This window comes from Folsomia candida, unplaced genomic scaffold, assembly GCF_002217175.1.
Source record: "Folsomia candida strain VU population unplaced genomic scaffold, ASM221717v1 Fcan01_Sc011, whole genome shotgun sequence".
In the NCBI taxonomy this organism is placed as follows: domain Eukaryota; kingdom Metazoa; phylum Arthropoda; class Collembola; order Entomobryomorpha; family Isotomidae; genus Folsomia; species Folsomia candida.
In genome coordinates, this window is record NW_019091203.1 from 2,194,015 (window position 1) to 2,213,048 (window position 19,034).

The window sequence follows — 19,034 nt, forward strand, 5'->3', positions numbered from 1 at the left end:
CAATATCTACTTTATCGTCATAAAAAACTTACAAAACATTGCATGAGTGATTCGGAAATTGGAGATCTTTCTTTCTTATTTCAAAGATCAAAAGTGCGCAAAGAAATAAACAAATTCATCCAGTTGAATGTACCAGCTTATATCTAAATATTTGCACGCATGCATAACTGAACATATCTATTTATACTCGAGTCAAACTGAAAGCATGAAAATCGAGTAAACGTGCTCACTAATTTCGAAAAGTATTTATTATCACTGTAAAGTTTCAATAGTCATAGCTTTTTATTGCGTGTATAGAATGTTAAAATTTCATGCAGAGTTGTGCGGACTCATCGAAGTAACCTCCTGGTGGACATTCCATATGAGCCAGATACCAATATTCACAAGAACAAGTTGGGTCAGAATCAAAGAGGCATTGATAAAAGTAAGTGCTGCGTAGAATTATTGGATTTATTGTTAGATACATACTTTCTTAAGGACAAGAAATGTAAAAGAATTACATGTCCTCTGGATCCGCAAACTCTGGTAGATAAGGGGGATCCCCTGTCCCGATGCAAGAATCATTGGTGAAAGCAGCCAAACTATTCATTCTTCCCACTTGCTTTGTCAAACTGTCATCTACGAAAATTGTGCCCACCACAAACCTAAATTAACATAGTGATAGAATGAATGTGGTTATTCAGACTTCAAAATGTGGAATAAGACAGGAAAACTTACGAAAAATGCACTCTTGCGAATTAGTTGGAAGCCCATTTTGCTTTCTGTGATTCGTTTCACTTCCAGCAAAGTACTGAAGGCAAAGATCGGAAACTTTCGTAATATATAGATGAAACATTTCATATACATTTATTGGTAGGATAAATGTAATGCAATGGTCAGATTGACGTATGAAAGAGATCCGAGTTATGTAATTCGTGCATTATGACCATTGGTATTCCTGGAAAGATTAACTTGGTATGAGCGTTATGGGACGGTTTTGAACTGGTATTCGTCAGAGGTATTAGTTCATCACGGGTAAGTATAGATATATGCGCATATATTGTGTAATGTGCATATATTGTGTATTGTGCATATATTGTGTATTGTGTATATAATTATATTGCGCGATGACAGATCAACGCCGCATATTTCTCAGAATAATCCCTCAATAATAATGATATCTATGTAGGATTATCCTAGCAAAAATTGATTGGTTCAATTATTTATATAATGCGAAATAGAAAAACACCGACAAGTACGGTGACGGAAGAAACCAAGCTTTTATCTTATTTGTGAGCTAATCGGTTTATTAATTTTGTGAAGTATTTACAATTAGAGTATGAGTTTGGATTATGCACAACTGACTGAAATATTATAAGAACTATGTTTTTCCTACATACACACTTAAAAGTAATGTTACCCTTTTGAAATGCAAATTTAATATTAAGTACGTAAACTACCTAAAATCCAGATAGTTTGAGTAAGACAAACCCGAGCTTCATCCATGTAGAGGTGTCGCCGCGTTTCTACTACATACCATTAATTATGTACTTACTATATTACAATCGCAATTACTTGATTACATAATACATTATTACTGCATTACAAATACGTAGTAAAAATATATCTACATACTTTAATCTTTAGTTACCTCGATAAAGTTATTTATCGATAATATCATATCTACGTACATAAATATTTAATAAATTGTGAACATCCTAGCAACCCTTAATCGGATTTTTCCAATTGCTTCGTAGCAAATTAAGACTCCATGAATAACCGCGTGAATATATACAGCATACCTTCCTCTCTAAAGAGGATCCACTAACGAGTTGGACTGACGAAATAAAATGCTCAGAACTTTTTACACAGTTAATGCAATTTCCAAAAAGTTTCATATGTTGACTACCAAAGGGTTTGGATTGCCATAAAGTTCAAATTTTCATGATTCAATTCCGCTGTCTGCTACAGATTGCAGTTTCTTCTTCCGATTTCGCGTTAAATTCCGCTGTCTGCTACAGATTGCAGTTTCTTCTTCCGATTTCGCGTTAAATTCCGCCCATAGACTGCACCTACTTTCAAGGTGATTTTCTTCCATCTGTTCTTAAATTTTCGTAAGGTGTCTGGCGTTTCTGAAAGCTTAGAATATTTAAACTTAGTCAGCGCTCAGAATTTCTCAATTGGTCGCAGTTGAGGAAAATTTAGTGGGTTTCCATTTTTTGGCACAAATTCAATTTTTTTCAGATGTCGGTACTGAGTGGCCTTTTTGGCGTCATGGGACCTTGCGAGGTCAGGCCAAAACAAAACTTTATTTTTTTATGATCTTTAGTAATAGAAGATTCCAATCGCCCTTTAATGCATGATTTAAGATAAATTAACCCCCTGGTTTACAGTGCCCTCCAAAATAACGGGATCGAAAACATGACCAGTGCTAGACATGCGTTGCCAAATTCTTCATTGTTTTGTGAATGGGTCTTTCTTTTGGACTTTGCCTTCATATTTTACTTCACAGGGGTTGGGACTATGGAAAAAATGCGTTCCTGGAAGATTTGAAAGCTCGGCTGTGACCTGGGGCTCATTGTCCATGATGACCACTTTTCCCCGGATCTTCTTTAACAATTTATTCCAGCACGCATGAATCCTTTCCTGTGGTGTTGGTTTGTAATTTGGTGCTGTTTTTTTCTGCCCTGGCTATAATCCCTAATTTACTTTGATTTTGCACAGATAGCTTTTTGAAATCTCGACCTTACTTGCGGCGCCAGCCGTTGTCGTTGATGGATGATTTTTGAAGATTTTTTTATCCGATTTTTGACTTTTGTCGTCGCTAGCTTTGCAGGTCGACCAGTGGGGACTTCATTGGATTCCTCGTACTTTTTTATGTAAGAGTTGACATTTGAATGAGGAATACCTTCTTGCTTGAAAAAGTGCCAAGTGATTTTATATTCATAGTTTGTTCGATTTTTGTTAAACTCAATCACTTTTTTTTCAACTCTGACCTTTCAACCCAAGTTTTTCTAGTCTTAGGAGGGGAGCTTGCGAGGTTGATAATAACAGATCCTGATGCCCTTTGGATATGTGGTAGGGTCCCATGAGTGTACTAAAACCCTGAAGTGGTTTGACTCCATGGCCACATTTGCGCCCGCCACACCCACTCAAAAATGCCCAAAAAACGCTTTCACACCAGTTTTCACTCACTCAAATCCACGCCAAAAATCCAATTTTACTCAGATTTTGCAATTTCTTTCACCATTACACTCCCAGATAGTTGCTTTCTTCAATCCAATATCAAACTCAATATTTTCGAAATTTTTAGTATTTTTAAAATTTAAAATTCTGAATGAGCATTGTTGTAGTAATCAACAACGCAAATTATCCCTGCGAAATAATCATCAGCAAAATTGAGTTTGATATTGGATTGAAGAAAGCAACTATCTGGGAGTGTAATGGTGAAAGAAATTTCAAAATCCGAGTAAAATTGAATTTTTGGCGAGGTTTTGAGTGAGTGAAAACTGGAGTGAAAGCGTTTTTTGGGTATTTTTGAGTGGGTGTGGCGGGCGCAAATGTGGCCATGGAGTTAAACCACTTCAGGGTTTTAGTACACTCATAGGACCCTACCACATATCCAAAGGGCATCAGGATCTGTTATTATCAACCTCGCAAGCTCCCCTCCTTAGCCATGACTGAATAATTGATGACATATATCAATGGAAAGCTTATAACTTGGTCTATTCAAAAATAATTCTTTCGAAATTTAATTTCGCTGTGTTCCCGCCTAGCGCGCTTTTTACGGGGCAGTAAAAAACCTTAGTGGATGCTCTTTAATTATTTATTCCTGGAAAGATTAACTTGATATGAGCGTTTTGGGATGGTTTTGGATCGGTATTATTTCATCCCGAGTCACTACGTGCACATATATTGTGTAATATACATATGTATATGTATATTGCACGATGACAGATCCACGCCGCACATTTCTCAGAATAATCCCTCTGTGGGATCTGCTCGAGATTTCCACTGGGATCACGACCTACCTAACTACCCGTTAGCTAGCGATCACCGATTTTGACTGTGTCGGGCAAGAACTGTAACAACTCAGATCTGGTTGGGACCAATTTTATTTTGTTCACCACAAAAAATAAGCATATCCGTGTTTTTTCATTTTTCATAATGCACTAATTTGAGCGCGAGGCGCGAATTTTAAACCATTTTTCAGCCAAAACCTCGCTTTTTAAAAATTCCGTAAATTTTCAAATTTTAGCGCGAATCAAAAAATTCGGAAAAACGTCTCTTCAGAATGATTTACCTGACTTATAAAAATTCTACATGTAATATTTTTTTTTAATTAAAAAATTTGAAAGATTTAGCAATTTTAAGAAGTTTAAAAAAATTCTAAAATTCAAATTTTAAGACAATTGGAGTTTTTACAAGTCAGACAAGTAAACTATTCTGAAGAGAAATGTTTTCGAATTTTTGGATTCACTGTAAACTTCGAAAATTTACAGAATTTTTAAGAAACCGAGGTTTAGACTGGAAAACAGTTTAAAATTCGCGCCTAGCATCCAAATTAGGAAAAATGCAAAAATATGGATATGCTATTTTTTTTGTGGTCAACAAAATAAAATTAGTTTCATTGTGATCTGGGTTTTACACCTGAAAGACTTGCATTGTGAGTGTAAGATATTCTAAGAACAATTTTATCCTATGCACACTTTTAAACCTAATCTTACCCTTTTGAAATGTAAATTTACTATTGGGTAAACTACGCAAAATCCTACGTAATTTGATAAAGACCAAACCCAGCAATATACTATACAGGTGTCGCCGCCTTTCCACTGCCGCTAATTAAAGTATGTATGTATTTACTACATTACAATTGCAATTACAAAACATTTACAATATTACTGCATTATGTACAAATATGTACGTTGTAAAATTAGACCTACTTTAATTTGTAGTTACTTCGATAAACTTATTTATAGATTATACCATATCTACGTAAATCGTATTTAATTAATAGTGTTAATATTAGCATCCCAATCACGCTTAATCAAATTTTTGCAGTTTTCCAATTATTTTGTACCAAATTAAGACTCCGTGTATAACCCCGTGCATTTATATGTACAGCATGCCTTCCTTTCTACATTAGAAGCAATGAAATCGTATTATCTACAGCATACATTCCGAATATCAGCTCATTACTTTTCTTCGCATAGAAAAACGTGTAACTCCCCAACCCCACCGGAAGTTCAATGGGCCTCATCGATTTCAAAATTTTTGAATGCAACCGCCTCTCTCTAATCGTCCCAATTCGACTCAGCACGCCCCATTGCACTAAAATCTTTAGGCAGTATTTCGTGTTACTGTGAATCCCAGAAATCATTCCCCACCCAAACTTAATAACCATGGCTACAAGAAGGTAACCAACCCAACCACCCGCAATCAGTATTCCTTGCAGTTCATGGTTCAATCGAATTAATGCATAACTCACCGAAGTCAATGTTACATTGCATCCAATCACCCCAAACAATATTGCATTTCTCTGCATCGGTGCTGCTATATAGTTACCGATCTGAAAGCATTTAAACCAACGAATTAACACGTTCAGATTGTACAAGTTTCGCGTTCGTGTGAGGAAAAGTGGCGCAATTTTTAGCATTGTTTGGATACAGTTAAGAATAAAGATCACGACGCAAAATCCGAAGCCAATCATTTGGGCGATGTGATACCCGACAACTAGATTGATCACGTAGCAGGTTGGAAATTGTAGTGATCTTGGAAAATTTATCACCCAACTTGTAATGATGGGATAAATCAGGTTCCGAAATATGTAAGAAGTACAATCGAGTTCTAGGTACATTACGAGTAGAAGACCGATCGGATTAAATATGTATGAACCCAGTAGAAATGAAGACAATAAGAAAGAAATAATCGGAATCTGATAGCTTTTAAGTAGGTCGGAGGAACGAAGTCCAGACTGTATTTTGAATTCTGAAAGTTTAAATGAAATTTAGTAATAGATTTTATTTTATTGCTTGACCACCCATGTCGACACACCTGTTCTCACTCATTCATGGGCAGAGAATGAGTGAATGAAAAATTTTGTTTTTAAATTTTAGGAGGACTATGTATTAAATAAATGATTTCGTTTCAAATTTGAAACTCAATGAAATCAAAATTGAATGAGGCAATGTTTTTCGAACAGGTGTGCCTGTAAGCCTAACATGGATCGTAGGTCACATGGTAAACTTTGTGATTTTACCTTTTCTCAGATGCCAATCAAACACTACGACTTGCTCCCATAATTGGATAGACTCGTCATTCTTATCCAGCATAACCATCAAGTATCCGTAAATAGACAAGATGCCTACGACAATCAGACAAATCCAGACCCAGAAGCGCAGATCATTCAATAGGTGACCTTCGTCCATGTGAAGGCAGTAAATTGCCGCTGCACTGACTACCACAATTCCCAGACTGATGAATGGGGGAACAAGTTTTAAAACTGAATATTTCAATGCGACTTTTTCCACTTGAAGGATCCCCTTCCGATAGTCAAGCTGGTAAGGGAGTTTATATTGGAATGGGTAATGTGTTACATATAAGAATTGAGCCAGTCGGCACACTCCGAGGGGCGTGGTTGCTTTCCAAAGGAAATCCATTTATGAAACTATCCAGTGATAGCTGGGAAAAAAATGTGTTGTACAAGCAATAAAGCATTTCACGTCAGCCGTCGATAGAATATGGTCATGTAAACCAACGATATTTTGACGAACTTTGTAGACATCTGTAAGGTAATTTTTTTACTACTAACATACTTATGATTTTGCTGTTACCATTATGTACCATTGTAGTTTGTATCCGCTTAAGCCCATGACATATTTATTTCCACCATCCGGAGAAGCCAAGCAGAAATGCTCACAGATGATGATAGTCTGGTGATAAAATTTGCTGGACTTTACGAAGATAAGAGATATTTTTTTTGTTCCTAGATTAATCTTCGTAAAGTTACGGACTTATGAAGGCTGACGTCAAATGCCTCAACATTTATTTTACTGGGGAAGCATGAATGGATCATGAATAAGTACGTGAAAGTTTTCAACACTTGCTTTAACAGGGAAGTGGAATGCATCACGAATATGGCTTAGCACGCTTTGGACAAGGTTATGAAAAAAGCTCGAAGATTACTGAGAAGAAATTACTTACAACAATTTTGCATGTTTTGTGTCCACTTTACGTTGCTGAAGATTGTAGAACTACTAACAAATAGATATTGATTGTTTGCCAGCCAAACATAGTTTCGAAATAAATTCGATGGGCGACCACCTTCATTTTAGAATCCTTATTAATTTTCCTTCCCCAAAGTATGTAAGTTCGGGGAAGGTTTAATTAAATATTAAACCAGGCAGATAAAATAATAAAATAATGCTTTCAACATTTAAAAATATGATTTGTGTCTGAATGTTAGATATGATCATGTAGACTTGATTATTATTGATTACGCCTCTACCAGTGCTGCTTAATACTTTCTTGGCAGGGCCTAAATTAAAATTGTATTGACTTTAAGAAAGATGGAGTAGAACAAATATTGATTGATTTTGTATAACTATTAGTCTACCTTATGGAAGATAATTTTTTTCTAGAAAGGTTTGATTAGCTATTAAACGAAATGCAATTTAAACAAGACAAATAAAGTGGTGCTTTCTACATACATTTGAAAATACGAGTTGTAAATAAATATCGGACTAAAAATTATTTTTGATCAAGTACGCTCGATTAATGTGCATTGCGTAGATACTTAATTGTCAAAATGTTGCTTAATACATACTTCGTTTGGTTGAGTCTAACTTAAAGTGAACTTTAACCTTGATAAGAAAGAAGGAGCAGCATAACGATTTATTTTATATACCTTACTGATTTGTCTTTCTTACCAAATAGCAATTTATTTTTTAAATTTTTTCACAACTAATATTTTAAGACATTAACCACTTCTCCCCTATAACGACTATGTGGCGTATTTGACCTTTACGCCGAGTACGACCATGTGGCGTAAGTTCCCTTGGCACCGGAATACGACGATGTGTCGTATTGACCCTTGACAACGGATACGACTATGTGGCGTATTTTCCGTTCACACCGGCCTACGACTATGTGTCGTATCCGGAAAAAATTAGGTCATTGCCTCTCCAAGCAAAGTAAAGTAAGAGTTATGAGTCAACAACCCGCCCTTTAGGTGGGAAGATAAATTGTCTCTTAGGAAATAATATTAGAAATGGATGCAAAATAAATTTATAGCCAAGTGGCTATATCTAGCCAACACGCCGAGTTGTGAAAACTGTTTTTTGCAAGGAAATTTCGACACCGATTTATTTCAACAACGCTTTACGATATGATTAGAGAAATTGTTTTGCTCGCATGTAGCACAAACGGGCGTTTTGGGCGAGAAAACTAAAAGTTTGATGAATTGCATCATTGCATGGATTTAATTATATATCACAAATAATCTTGCCGGTAGGGTAAACTAATTCAAAATTAATGATTACGTATCGGGTGCCGCTGAAATATCTTTTGGGCGGGAAAATTAAAAATTGAGAGATTGCCAGGAATTAGTAGAATTTAATTTTCCCGCTTAAAATTGATTTCTATTCACCAGATGCGCCATAGTCTATTTTCGAGCAATTTCCTCTCACGGGATAATTATTCATTGTCATTGCTGTGTTTTTAAAGTCATTATAAGGATTTTTGGTTTTCCCGCCCAAAATCGGCTCCTAAGGCGCTTTAGGCGCTATAATCAATACTTGCAAGTTTACGTACTAATCTGCAAGTATTACTGCATGCTTGTCTAACTTTTCATGCAATTACAATCATTTTTAAAATTCGGCGTGTTGGCTATTTTCGGCTATAAACATTGGTGTCTCGCCACAACTCAAAAATGCAAATTACAACTCAAAATCCCTTCTTGAAAGGTTATTCACATTAGACATGCACCGAGTACCGAAAAAGTCGACTCGGCCGAGCACCGAGTACTCGGTTATATTTTTGCCGAGTACTCGTTTCTGCTCGCTTGCCGAGCACCGAGCAAAACTCGGCAATCGAGTACCGAGCAAGGCTCGGCCACCGAGAAAATTGTCAAAAAGATCATTAAAAAACATTGTTTACAGAATATTTAATTACCAGTACCTTTATTTTGAGAACTGGTGGACGGAATCACGTGAAGCTACTGGTTCTTCTTCCCGTTCCAACATTTCGATTAAAGTTGATTACCTGATAGAATTAACAAATTTCATTGGTGTATTTTTCAAGTAAGTATGACGTTGATTGCAAAAATCACATGATGGATAATTTGAACTTCTCGGTGTAAGTACCGGGTAAAGTGGTATTGGATGCATATAAAAATTTAAGAAATACTCGGCCGAGCACTCAAAAATACTCGGCCGAGTAGTGAGAAGACGGCCAAAACCTGCCGAGTACTCGGCAGCGCCGAGTACTCGGTGCATGTCTAATTCACATCAATTTTCATAAAAAAGTGTCCAGAATAATTCCGGTGGGAACACCATTTTTTAATTCATGGCCCAGGAATTAACGTCATGCAATAGATAAAAATTTCGGGCTCAAGGGAGGTAAAAATTCGCGGTTACTAGGGGTGAATGGTATGAAAATACTCGTCTCCTAGGGTTGAAGTGGTTAATCTTGCTAATTAAATAAGGTTTTAAAAATACGTTAACTTTTTAGCTTGTCCATATGCCTTTGATATGATATGATATGGTTTGATATGCCTGACCATGGCCATGGTCAGGCAAACTGACCTTCATTGCATATAATGTAAATAGGTCTTTCATATATGCAAAACGCAGATCTCGGTTGGACCAACTTTATTTTGTTCACCACAAAAACTAAGCAAACCCGTATCTTTGCATTTATCATAATGCGCTAATTTTCAACTGTTTATGTCGCCAAAACCTCCGTTTTGAAAAATTCTGGAAAATTTCAAATTTCAGTACGAATCAAAAAAGGTTCAAAACATCTTTCATTAGAATGACTTATCTGACCAATACTAAAAGTCTCATTGCCCTGATAGTATGTTGCTTCACCACATTTTTTACCGTTTAGAATAAATATTACGAAAGAAAACGTCCAAGAGTTTAGACATTTTTATAACAAAAGTATATGTAATTTTGTAGACAATTTTACAATACTTTTGAACATCCACTTTTGTAAGCTGTCAAACCCCGAAGTAAACAGTTATCAGATACCAAGTCTTAGCCAGTTCTACATGACACAAAGTATGCAGGATTTCACGAAAATTCTATTCGTTCCAACTGTTTTATTAAACTTTTGTTTTAACAATAAAATTACTATCTGATGCGTATGGCTGTCTTCTAAAAGTAAATTTACAAAGTACCAATTCCGCGAATTTATTTCTTCTTCAAGGCCAACAACATTCTAAAAATTCCCCTCACAATCCCCTGTATAAATTTAATCACCGTCTTCTTCGTAATCCGCATCATTCCCTGACAATTAAAGTCGATTGGTTTACAACTCTTCCTAAATTTGGCCATGTATCGCACCTCGTCCCGCATCCAACCCGCCTCAACCCCTCCCCTTTTCCAAGACTGGATGCACTCTCTCGACTTGCGATCCACATTCGCCGCGCAGGACAGCATCACCGCCCACGACAGGACGGCGAAAGGAACACAAACCATTATAATAAAGGAGGAAATCCTGTCGCCGCCTTTCCCACTCCCGCCAATCACAATGCACCCCGAGGATATCGCCAGCTGGCCGAAGACGCCTTGTATCGCGGGCAAATAGTTGCCAAAAACTAGCGAGATTTCCTTCATAATAAGTTGTAGAGCTCGATACTCAACAGCAATTTCGGCGGGATGGTGGCGCAGTTCTGTCGAGCACTTGATTCCGCGGGTAGTTGGCCGAAGTTCGTGCCGGATTAGGGGCAAGATGAGCAGGATTAATCCAGCGTATGCTTGGAACACAGTTTTCGCCAGGAATGCGTAATGAGCCAAGCCAAAAAAGGCTATGGGCGGGTAGATGTGAAAAATGAAGAGGAAAGGGTAGCTATTTCGCGGGTAGACATTCGGGAAGTGGACAGGATGTCGGGGAAAAATGAGAAAGTGGCAGGAGATAAGGAAGGGGAGAATGTTGATGATAAAGTTGGCGGGTCGAGTTATTTTAAGGAAGGCCTGGTTGAAGTGGAGCGTTATGGGTGAGGTGGCACTCAAATTGTAGCGGGCTGTGGAAAGAAATCAAAATTTACAAATTTTTTAAATATTTGTCAGCACTATGGATTTCTTTTAAAACCCTGGACAACGAATATTTATTAAGGATAAAGTTCAGATTTTGAAACTTTTTGAATAAGGAGATCCCAAATTTAAGATACCCTCAAAGAGTTGGCACTCTTCTAAGCCTGACTCGGGCTATATCAAGTAGTGCTGTTCACGAGCTGGCTCGGATCATAAGATTAACATTGGCTCGGCTCGAGTACAACGAGCCGAGTCAATGTTAATCTTATGACCCGAGCCAGCTCGTGAACAGCACTAATCAAGTCCGCACTGTAGGTTTTTAACATTGGTCAGTATAGGGAAAATTCCAGAATTTGTGAAGAAAAATATCCAAAAAAGTCCACTTTTTACCATCGAGTTTTCCACAAAATACCAAAGAAGCACTCACATTTTGAGAAAATTTGAGAAATTTGCATATTTTCAAATACGTGATATGGCGTACTTGGTCCTCAAGATTTTATGTATTGATTCGTTTTTTGAGAATTTATTATTTGACTAATTTTGCGTAAATAAACAGTAACTCTTATGTTGCACTATGACGCAAAACGGGGTATCCATTTTGGTTTAATTGGCAAGAAAGTGAAAATGGGTCGGGTAGCATATAATGGGGGGCAGATCATCACGGGTAGCATATAATGGGTAGCATTCCATGGGTAGCTTTTAATGGGGGGCAAAGATCCGCACACCTCTAAGGATAATCTGTTTGCTAAACTCACTGCCAATCAAGTAAATAGCACAAAATTTGAAAATAAACTATCAAAAACGAAAAATTGATTAAAATGTGCTGATCTTAGGAATTTTGTCTGATAAAACATTATGTTTTACCATAATTTAGGATCGTATTTGTTTGAAATTAGCAACAATTTGCTCAAATACAACGTCTTTTAATTGATCAGATGTTGATAGATATTTTATACGATCTTTTACCAAAGAAGTTCCTTCCATACAAGATTCCACAGCTCCAAGACCGCGCGAGATCCTCAGATTGAAAAGAAAAGAGGCAACCCCCTATCGAAAATGCGGTCAAGGCGTAGAACACGACCTGCAAGAAGTTGAAGATTCCGACGTCACTCTTTCTGAAATTCATCATATGTCCAAAAGTGACCAAAGTTATGAAGCAAAATAAGATATGGACCACGACAGCGTTAGCCTGGTGCCACTGAGAAACGTAAAGCTTGCCCCGTTTGTCATCCCAGATAAGCGGATAACTGAAAAAATTACCGATTTTTACCGTTACACTAAATTTCTGGACGAATAATTCCGTCAACATTTTTTGCGTTTTGGTTGTGAAATGATATCCGCTTATTATGCAGCGATCTTCATGGCCTGGTAAAGAAATCGATTTTATCGTTTATGTAAAGCCTGGTATAAGTTATTCATGAAAAAGTCGTCCGAAGTTGGGCGAAATTCAAATGGAGTGAAATGGCAGAGCTAAAAGACTTAAAAATTTACATACTGAATTATGCATGTATTTATTCTTGCCTTGATCAAAGGATTAATCTTATAAAGCAGCAACAATTCTTTCGATGTTAGTTATCATCGATTTTATTATTGTTTTGCACATCAGGTCTGTGATAACTTGTGATATGCAAATGAGCACGTTGTATTTATCTTACGTATTTGCGATCCAGAATTTTTTGAAAATTTCGCCACGGACGTAAACATTCAGGAAAACGAAAAAGTACAGATGGGCTTATTTTTTATCGTGAAGAATTTAAAGTTATGTAGTCCGGTCCACATTGGTCTGAAACACCTTACACCTCTGAATTGTTAGGAATTTTTTCACATCCAAAAGTTTAGCAAAAACGGTAAAAAGAAAGTTAAGTAACATTTTGAGCCGTTGATTTAAAAAAAACTTCCACTGGTACACTGGTAGTGAAATTTAGTAATTCCATTGAAGAAATAATTTAATTCAGAGCGAGGAACGTGTGTTTTCACATGAAAAATCCGTCCTGAATAATAGGCTTAATCACGTAAATGTTAACAAGATCATTCCCTGTCTTGCTAATGATTAACGACAATAAATATTAATATAAATGCATTTAAGTTTATGCTGAAACACATAATTTACTTAATTTTATTGTTTCTTTATTCTCATCCAATTTAATCAAAAATTAATTTGTCCAATTTGTATATGACAAGGTTTCATTATTTTAAATATTCATAATCAGCGCATAATAATTTTCTATATCTCGTTCCACACTGACGAATATTTTTTCGTCCCACCCAAGTTTTCTGGAAGTTGATCTTTTGCAAAGTGAGAGTAGACCGCTTTGCCCCATTCCTCCTTATTCGCGCCAATTACCTTCAACGAATTCAGAGTACTTTTTGACAGGATGGGATTGATTAGGGAAAGAACAATTTGAAAAATTGAAGGGGCTGAAAAAAATGTGCTTAAGGTGTTAAATTAATTAATTTTGCTTAAAGGACTAGAAATACGTATTTAATTTTTTTCGACCATTTATTGTACAGTTAGCGAGACCTATTGTACAGTAAGCGAAATATTTACTAGCTAAAATAAATTTAATGCCGGGTCGCATCAAATTTAAATGATATCAAGAAAAAAGTAGGAGACTGTGCAGAAAGCACGTGATCGCTTTGAAGAGGGGTGGTATCGTTCCAATGTTAATTATAACAAGGGACAAATAGGTTACAGACGGGGTTTAGATGTCAAATTTCCCCGAAAATGGACAAAAAGCTTTATGTACGGCCTCCAGCTGCCTGAATATTCCACAGTCTGTAGTAAATTTGTAATCAAAGTTTTATGTAGACTCTTACTTCGCGTAACAAACTTTTACCATGGGGGTGGAGCTAAATACTTGTACTTATGGTTGGTATTTTATAATTACACCCTTTTTGTACTTATTAGAAACATTTTTTCTTAATTCAGAGTTTAACGCTCAGACCATTGTTACTATCAGTAAAAATAGAATTCTAGAGATTGCTTTTACTTACAATTCACAACGAATAGTTTGTCACTTCCTCCCGGATAGCGGGACTCGAGAATGAGTGCGAGTTCGGTGTAAAAACGGAGGCACTGGATACAGAGGTGCTGCTGACGAGAGAGCTTATCCATGTCCGCGATAACGTTCCACTGGGTTCCGTTCGTCTTGCCGAGTTTGTGATATTCGATGGATTTCTGGTGAACGTCATCAAATGCTTTAAAGAACCAGCGGATCACGCGGTTCAGCCGGCCCTGGACTGCGGCCCCGCGAAGGTCCCACTCCGCAAAGGCAAAGACAAATGCTAAAGATGAGATTTGGGGGAACCATCATTCAAACGTAAATATTGTCTTAAAATCCATCGTTTACAAAAATAAGCCACAATATTCATTCATTACTCGTTTATGCAAAGTGTGGAAATTAATAGATAAATATTTATGCATTTTTATTTTTTCTATGAATTTTATCTCAACTTTCCCCTATTAGTTCAATTTCTCAAGATACCACATATTTATTTAGGCTTTAGGGTGAAAAATTAATATTACTTGAAATTTTTCATTCCCTCTTACTGAATGAATGTGAAATGAAGACATGAATTTACCCAATATTAATTTGTTTCACAAATTTTGAAAAAAATCCTCTCCCAATTATGCATGAATTTAGTGAATAATGAATGAATAATGTATTCAATTCTCTAAATGAATTGTGGTAACACGAGTTTTTTAATGGCGGAATTGGTCCCAATAAATTGCTTCAACTTCTATATTGAAAAAGTTAAAAACTCTGCTTACCTGGCTGTCCAAGCTTATCGACGCCGTCCGTGTGGAGGGGAAAGTCTTTCTCAATATTTGTCCAGTCCTCGTTATGAATGTCTTTCATGTTGTTCTCCTCCCACCAGTCGACAGTCTGTAGGGAAACGAATTTAATTTATGATTGCAAAATATTTGGTAGCAATTATTAAGTTTCCGAAGAAAACTCAAAAAGCCTTGAGTCATTTTTTTGCATTGCTTTTCTTTATATTTTATTTGATTTATTTAAAGATTTGTTTGCTAGTATTCCTGACTATTTAATTATGTGGTTCCTAATATGAAAATCCCGTACAGAATTCTGAAAAATTTCTGCATAATCATGTTTGCAGGATTACTTGGTCCTGCACAAGTCTCTTCTTGCAAAGTTTTCCTCCAGAAAATGTGCTAAACTTAGTGTCCAAATTGTTATTCGTGGCACATGTAATTAAGCTCATACCTCTTGTAGCATACTCTTAGCTCGTTGAACGTCCCATTGTCGAGCTAAAACATAAAGATAATTTAAACAATCTTTGAACGACAGCATCGATGTTTTTCGCCCGACCCAGAGCTTATGTACCCGTGTTGTGTGTCTGTTATTGATAACTCTTGTAAAATTTACCCTGCCAATTTCAAATTATGCACCTAATAAGAAAATGACAAGTTAAGGGTCAAGGTTGAAAAGAACTCGATCAAAAAAGAAAAACTTTTTCTCAGGATTTGTACAACTTGACCTAAACGATTTGAGCTGCAAAATTGTATGTCGTTTAAATACGGTCTCAAATCTTTGGTCGGGCTCAGCTTGTCTTATTAACATATTTAAAATTGCCTTAACCTCTTAGATACCGAACCAGATTCAATTCCTGTTGCATCCACTCAGCCGGGAAGGAAATTTTGGAAACGGCGTCTTTAAACTGAAATTCGTATTGAATTGGGTAACGTTTAGACACGTTTTCCAAAAATGATTTACAAAATACTGGAATGTATTACCTGGTCCAATTTTTGTTTCTCTGCTTTAGTCAGGCTCAAATTTTCACGAGAAAAAGTTGTCCCAACCAGTGAAACAATTATAATTACAGTATAAAGCAATTTCGTGTCACCCATTTTGTTAAAACGGCTGAATATTCAAAATCTAAAAAATTATTTGTCAGTGATGGGAAATTAAAAAAAACGGTGGCCTGATTGAGAACTTGCAACGCTTTTATTGTAACCCTTGTTCAGGAGTGAGGACTGGAGGACATAATCCGACTAAAGGTGAAAATCCTCTCTTTTTATATGGACTTGCATTTTTATGAAAAGTGACATAAACTGGATCAACTTTTGTTTAACATGCACGTTGTGCTGGTCAGGTTTAGGTAGTTTTATTACTTTTGATGCAGAACTTTAAGTGAAAGGATTTAATGCAGAGGCGTTCCTTGGATTGGGACGGCCTGGAGCACACATTGAATCCGGCCTTTTCAAAACTTGTGTAAAATATCTAGTCACTACAACATTGTATGTACATATGTATCTATCATATGTAGCTTCAAAGTGCGTCGTCAAATTAGGTGACATCTAGGCTCTAGATCTTTCAAACCACGGAGTAAATTTTGCATGAAAAAAATGTTCTGCTCATTTTTATTTCTTTCTCAATGATCGTAGTTATCATTTGTAACGCAGTATTGAAACCTCAAAAAACGGTACCGAGGGAGGTCCATAGTTTAACATTTGCAGGAGTATGTATATGTATGGCTAACAACAGTAAGATGCATTAATTCTGGAACCATATAGGTGCAGATGTTATGGTCGTGGTGCGGGAGGAATAATTCAGTGATTCAAATAAAAGTCGAAAAAAGTTGCAGAGTCCGACATTGCATTAGACTTACAAGGGACACTCATGACCTGTCGTTTGAGTCCAGGGTACCCATTATGTTTTTTAGAATCTACTAGGACCCCAGATGAAGGATTCATTCATATTTCCGTGTAAAACTCATATTTGGCGCCATGGCGTGGCGCCAAACTTCAAAATTTGCATTTTCGACCAGTTTCAAACCCCCATAACTTTTGCAGTTTATGTCGGATTTTCAAAATTTTATGCTTAAAATGATCACAAAAGTCGAAATTTTTGAGAAAAAAATATAAAATTTATAATTTTTGAAATATTTTTAGCATTTTTTTCGACGTACCCCCGTTTGTAAGAAAATTACGAAATTTTGCGAAAAGTTAAAAGTGATAATTTTGGAAAAAATTTCATTGGATACGAAAGTTGAACTCCTTGTCATGATTTTTGCCAAAAATTTTGAAAATCCGTCCAGGTTTTCAAAAGTTATGGCGGTTTCAAAAATAAAAACATGCAAATTTGGCGAATTTGGCGCCACGCCATGGCGCCAAATATGAGTTTTACACGGAAATATGAATGAATCCTTCATCTGGGGTCCTAGTAGATTCTAAAAAACATAGTGGGTACCCTGGACTCAAACGACAGGTCGTGAGTGTCCCTTGTTAGACTTACAGTGCGATGACGCCGGCGGTCTCGCTCCGATTTTAATGGAACTTCGATACTTATCTAGCCTTACCTAGTAGGGCCAATTGTTATGACCAATGAATAAATTAATGTAGGGAACCCACTTGATGGAATTTTGGAAAACTAATGATACCACGAGAAAGCCCATTAAATTCCATTCAATATATACTAACTGGTTTTCAAAATGTTCTCCTTTTGAAGCTACAAGAGCCCGAAGTCTTTGTATCCACAGCTCACTCGCAGTACGCACTCATTTCAAGGCATATTGGTTTCATTTCTAACCGATAGATTTTTTCTCGGATTTCAAACTTGTGTGGGGCTTAGCACATGTATTTATCTTCAGTTTGGATCACGTGTTATATTCCAGAAGTTTGAGGTTCGGCGGCAGTGAATTTTATTTTCGGTCCAAAATGGAGTCAGAAATTTTGGAATTTTACTTCATTTTTACTATTTTGGCCTTATCAGAAGGTCTTGAGTCCTGCTCGAATATCTAGCAGCTATTTTTTAATAGAGTGTGGTCTAGTGGTTGTTCCATTCGCTCGATAACTTCAAAAAATACTTTTTGACAAGAAATTTCACCCCCAGAGGGAGAAAATTCACTTTTTTGACCAAATCCAATCTACGCCGAATAAAAAAATCACAGAATCTGGATGGTGTGTCCGATGAATATTTTAAATAATTTTATGATTAATATGGACTGGTGGGGTGTCGACAAAGTGCTTTTGCTAATTTCATATGGCTTCAATTGTGAAAGTTTACTTATCTTTGAAAAATACTTATTTCCATTTTTAAAGCGCGTACCGCACGATCAGTGCCCGCCTTTCAAGGGTACTATTTTTACTTGGCGTGAAGTTAGCAAGTGTTTCTTTTTACATCTTAAAGACATAGGTCCAAGGTCGAGTTTAGGGGCCAGGGACGTAGTTTTACTTGGACCGTTCATTTGTAGGGAAATTTTTCTTAGGATCCGGCATGAATTCAGCCGAATTCAGATTTATTTATTTATTTATTCAGATTTAAACCGATCGAGATTTATTTTCAAATCACGGAGTTCAATTCTCTCTCATTTCTTGAAATTAAATTTTTCATGAGATTAGGAGTTCGTGGAGGTAGGTCTGAAATTGTAATTCTCTATGTTGTATGATGCATAAAAGTTCTCATGAGCTAAAGGTCTATCCCCGTAAGAGCATATTCGGGTTTAAAATTGTTAATTTGTTGGCTAGAACCATCCGGCCCATCAAATGAAGCACGTCTGCCTTACGTTTTCCCACACTTAATATGCATTTATCTTGTGGCGTGTGAAAGGACAGTTATATCTAGTGTAGAGGGCGTGCCGGTACGGCCCTTCGGGCCGTCCGGCCTGGAGCCAGCGCTCCACCTAGAAGCATCGTCGGTACGGGCCTGATTTAATGTCTCGGAGCGAAACACACCCAATTTTTTATTTACATACGAAAGGTTTTCTAAATTGCATTCAATTTTGATGATATCATCAATGGGATTGAATAAATTATTCATTTATTGTCCCATAAAATCA

At 36.6% G+C, this 19,034-nt stretch overlaps 1 protein-coding gene and 1 long non-coding RNA gene across 4 annotated transcripts; both read right to left on the reverse strand.

Annotated features, from left to right (window-relative positions):
• Nucleotides 1-230: 230 nt before the first annotated feature.
• Nucleotides 231-845, reverse strand: LOC110855089. The gene is made up of 3 exons (XR_002548419.2): nt 718-845; nt 501-644; nt 231-431 (listed from the first exon to the last, which is right to left on the reverse strand). It is a non-coding gene; the product is annotated as an uncharacterized LOC110855089 (long non-coding RNA).
• A 12,503-nt stretch (nt 846-13,348) lies between these two features.
• LOC110855157 (CRAL-TRIO domain-containing protein T23G5.2) lies at nt 13,349-16,242 on the reverse strand. Of its 3 annotated transcripts, none has more exons than XM_035855787.1 (6): nt 15,991-16,242; nt 15,836-15,914; nt 15,461-15,504; nt 15,007-15,121; nt 14,229-14,519; nt 13,349-13,652 (listed from the first exon to the last, which is right to left on the reverse strand). In XM_035855787.1, the coding sequence occupies exons 1-6, from the start codon at nt 16,102-16,104 to the stop codon at nt 13,459-13,461; spliced, it is 837 nt and encodes a 278-aa protein (XP_035711680.1). In that variant the 5' UTR covers nt 16,105-16,242; the 3' UTR covers nt 13,349-13,458. The 3 variants fall into 3 exon arrangements, with proteins under 3 accessions (XP_035711680.1, XP_035711682.1, XP_035711681.1); XM_035855789.1 differs by having other exon boundaries at nt 13,435-13,578; nt 15,991-16,239; XM_035855788.1 differs by lacking the exon at nt 13,349-13,652 and adding an exon at nt 13,712-14,010 and having other exon boundaries at nt 15,991-16,241.
• Between the last annotated feature and the right edge of the window lie 2,792 nt (nt 16,243-19,034).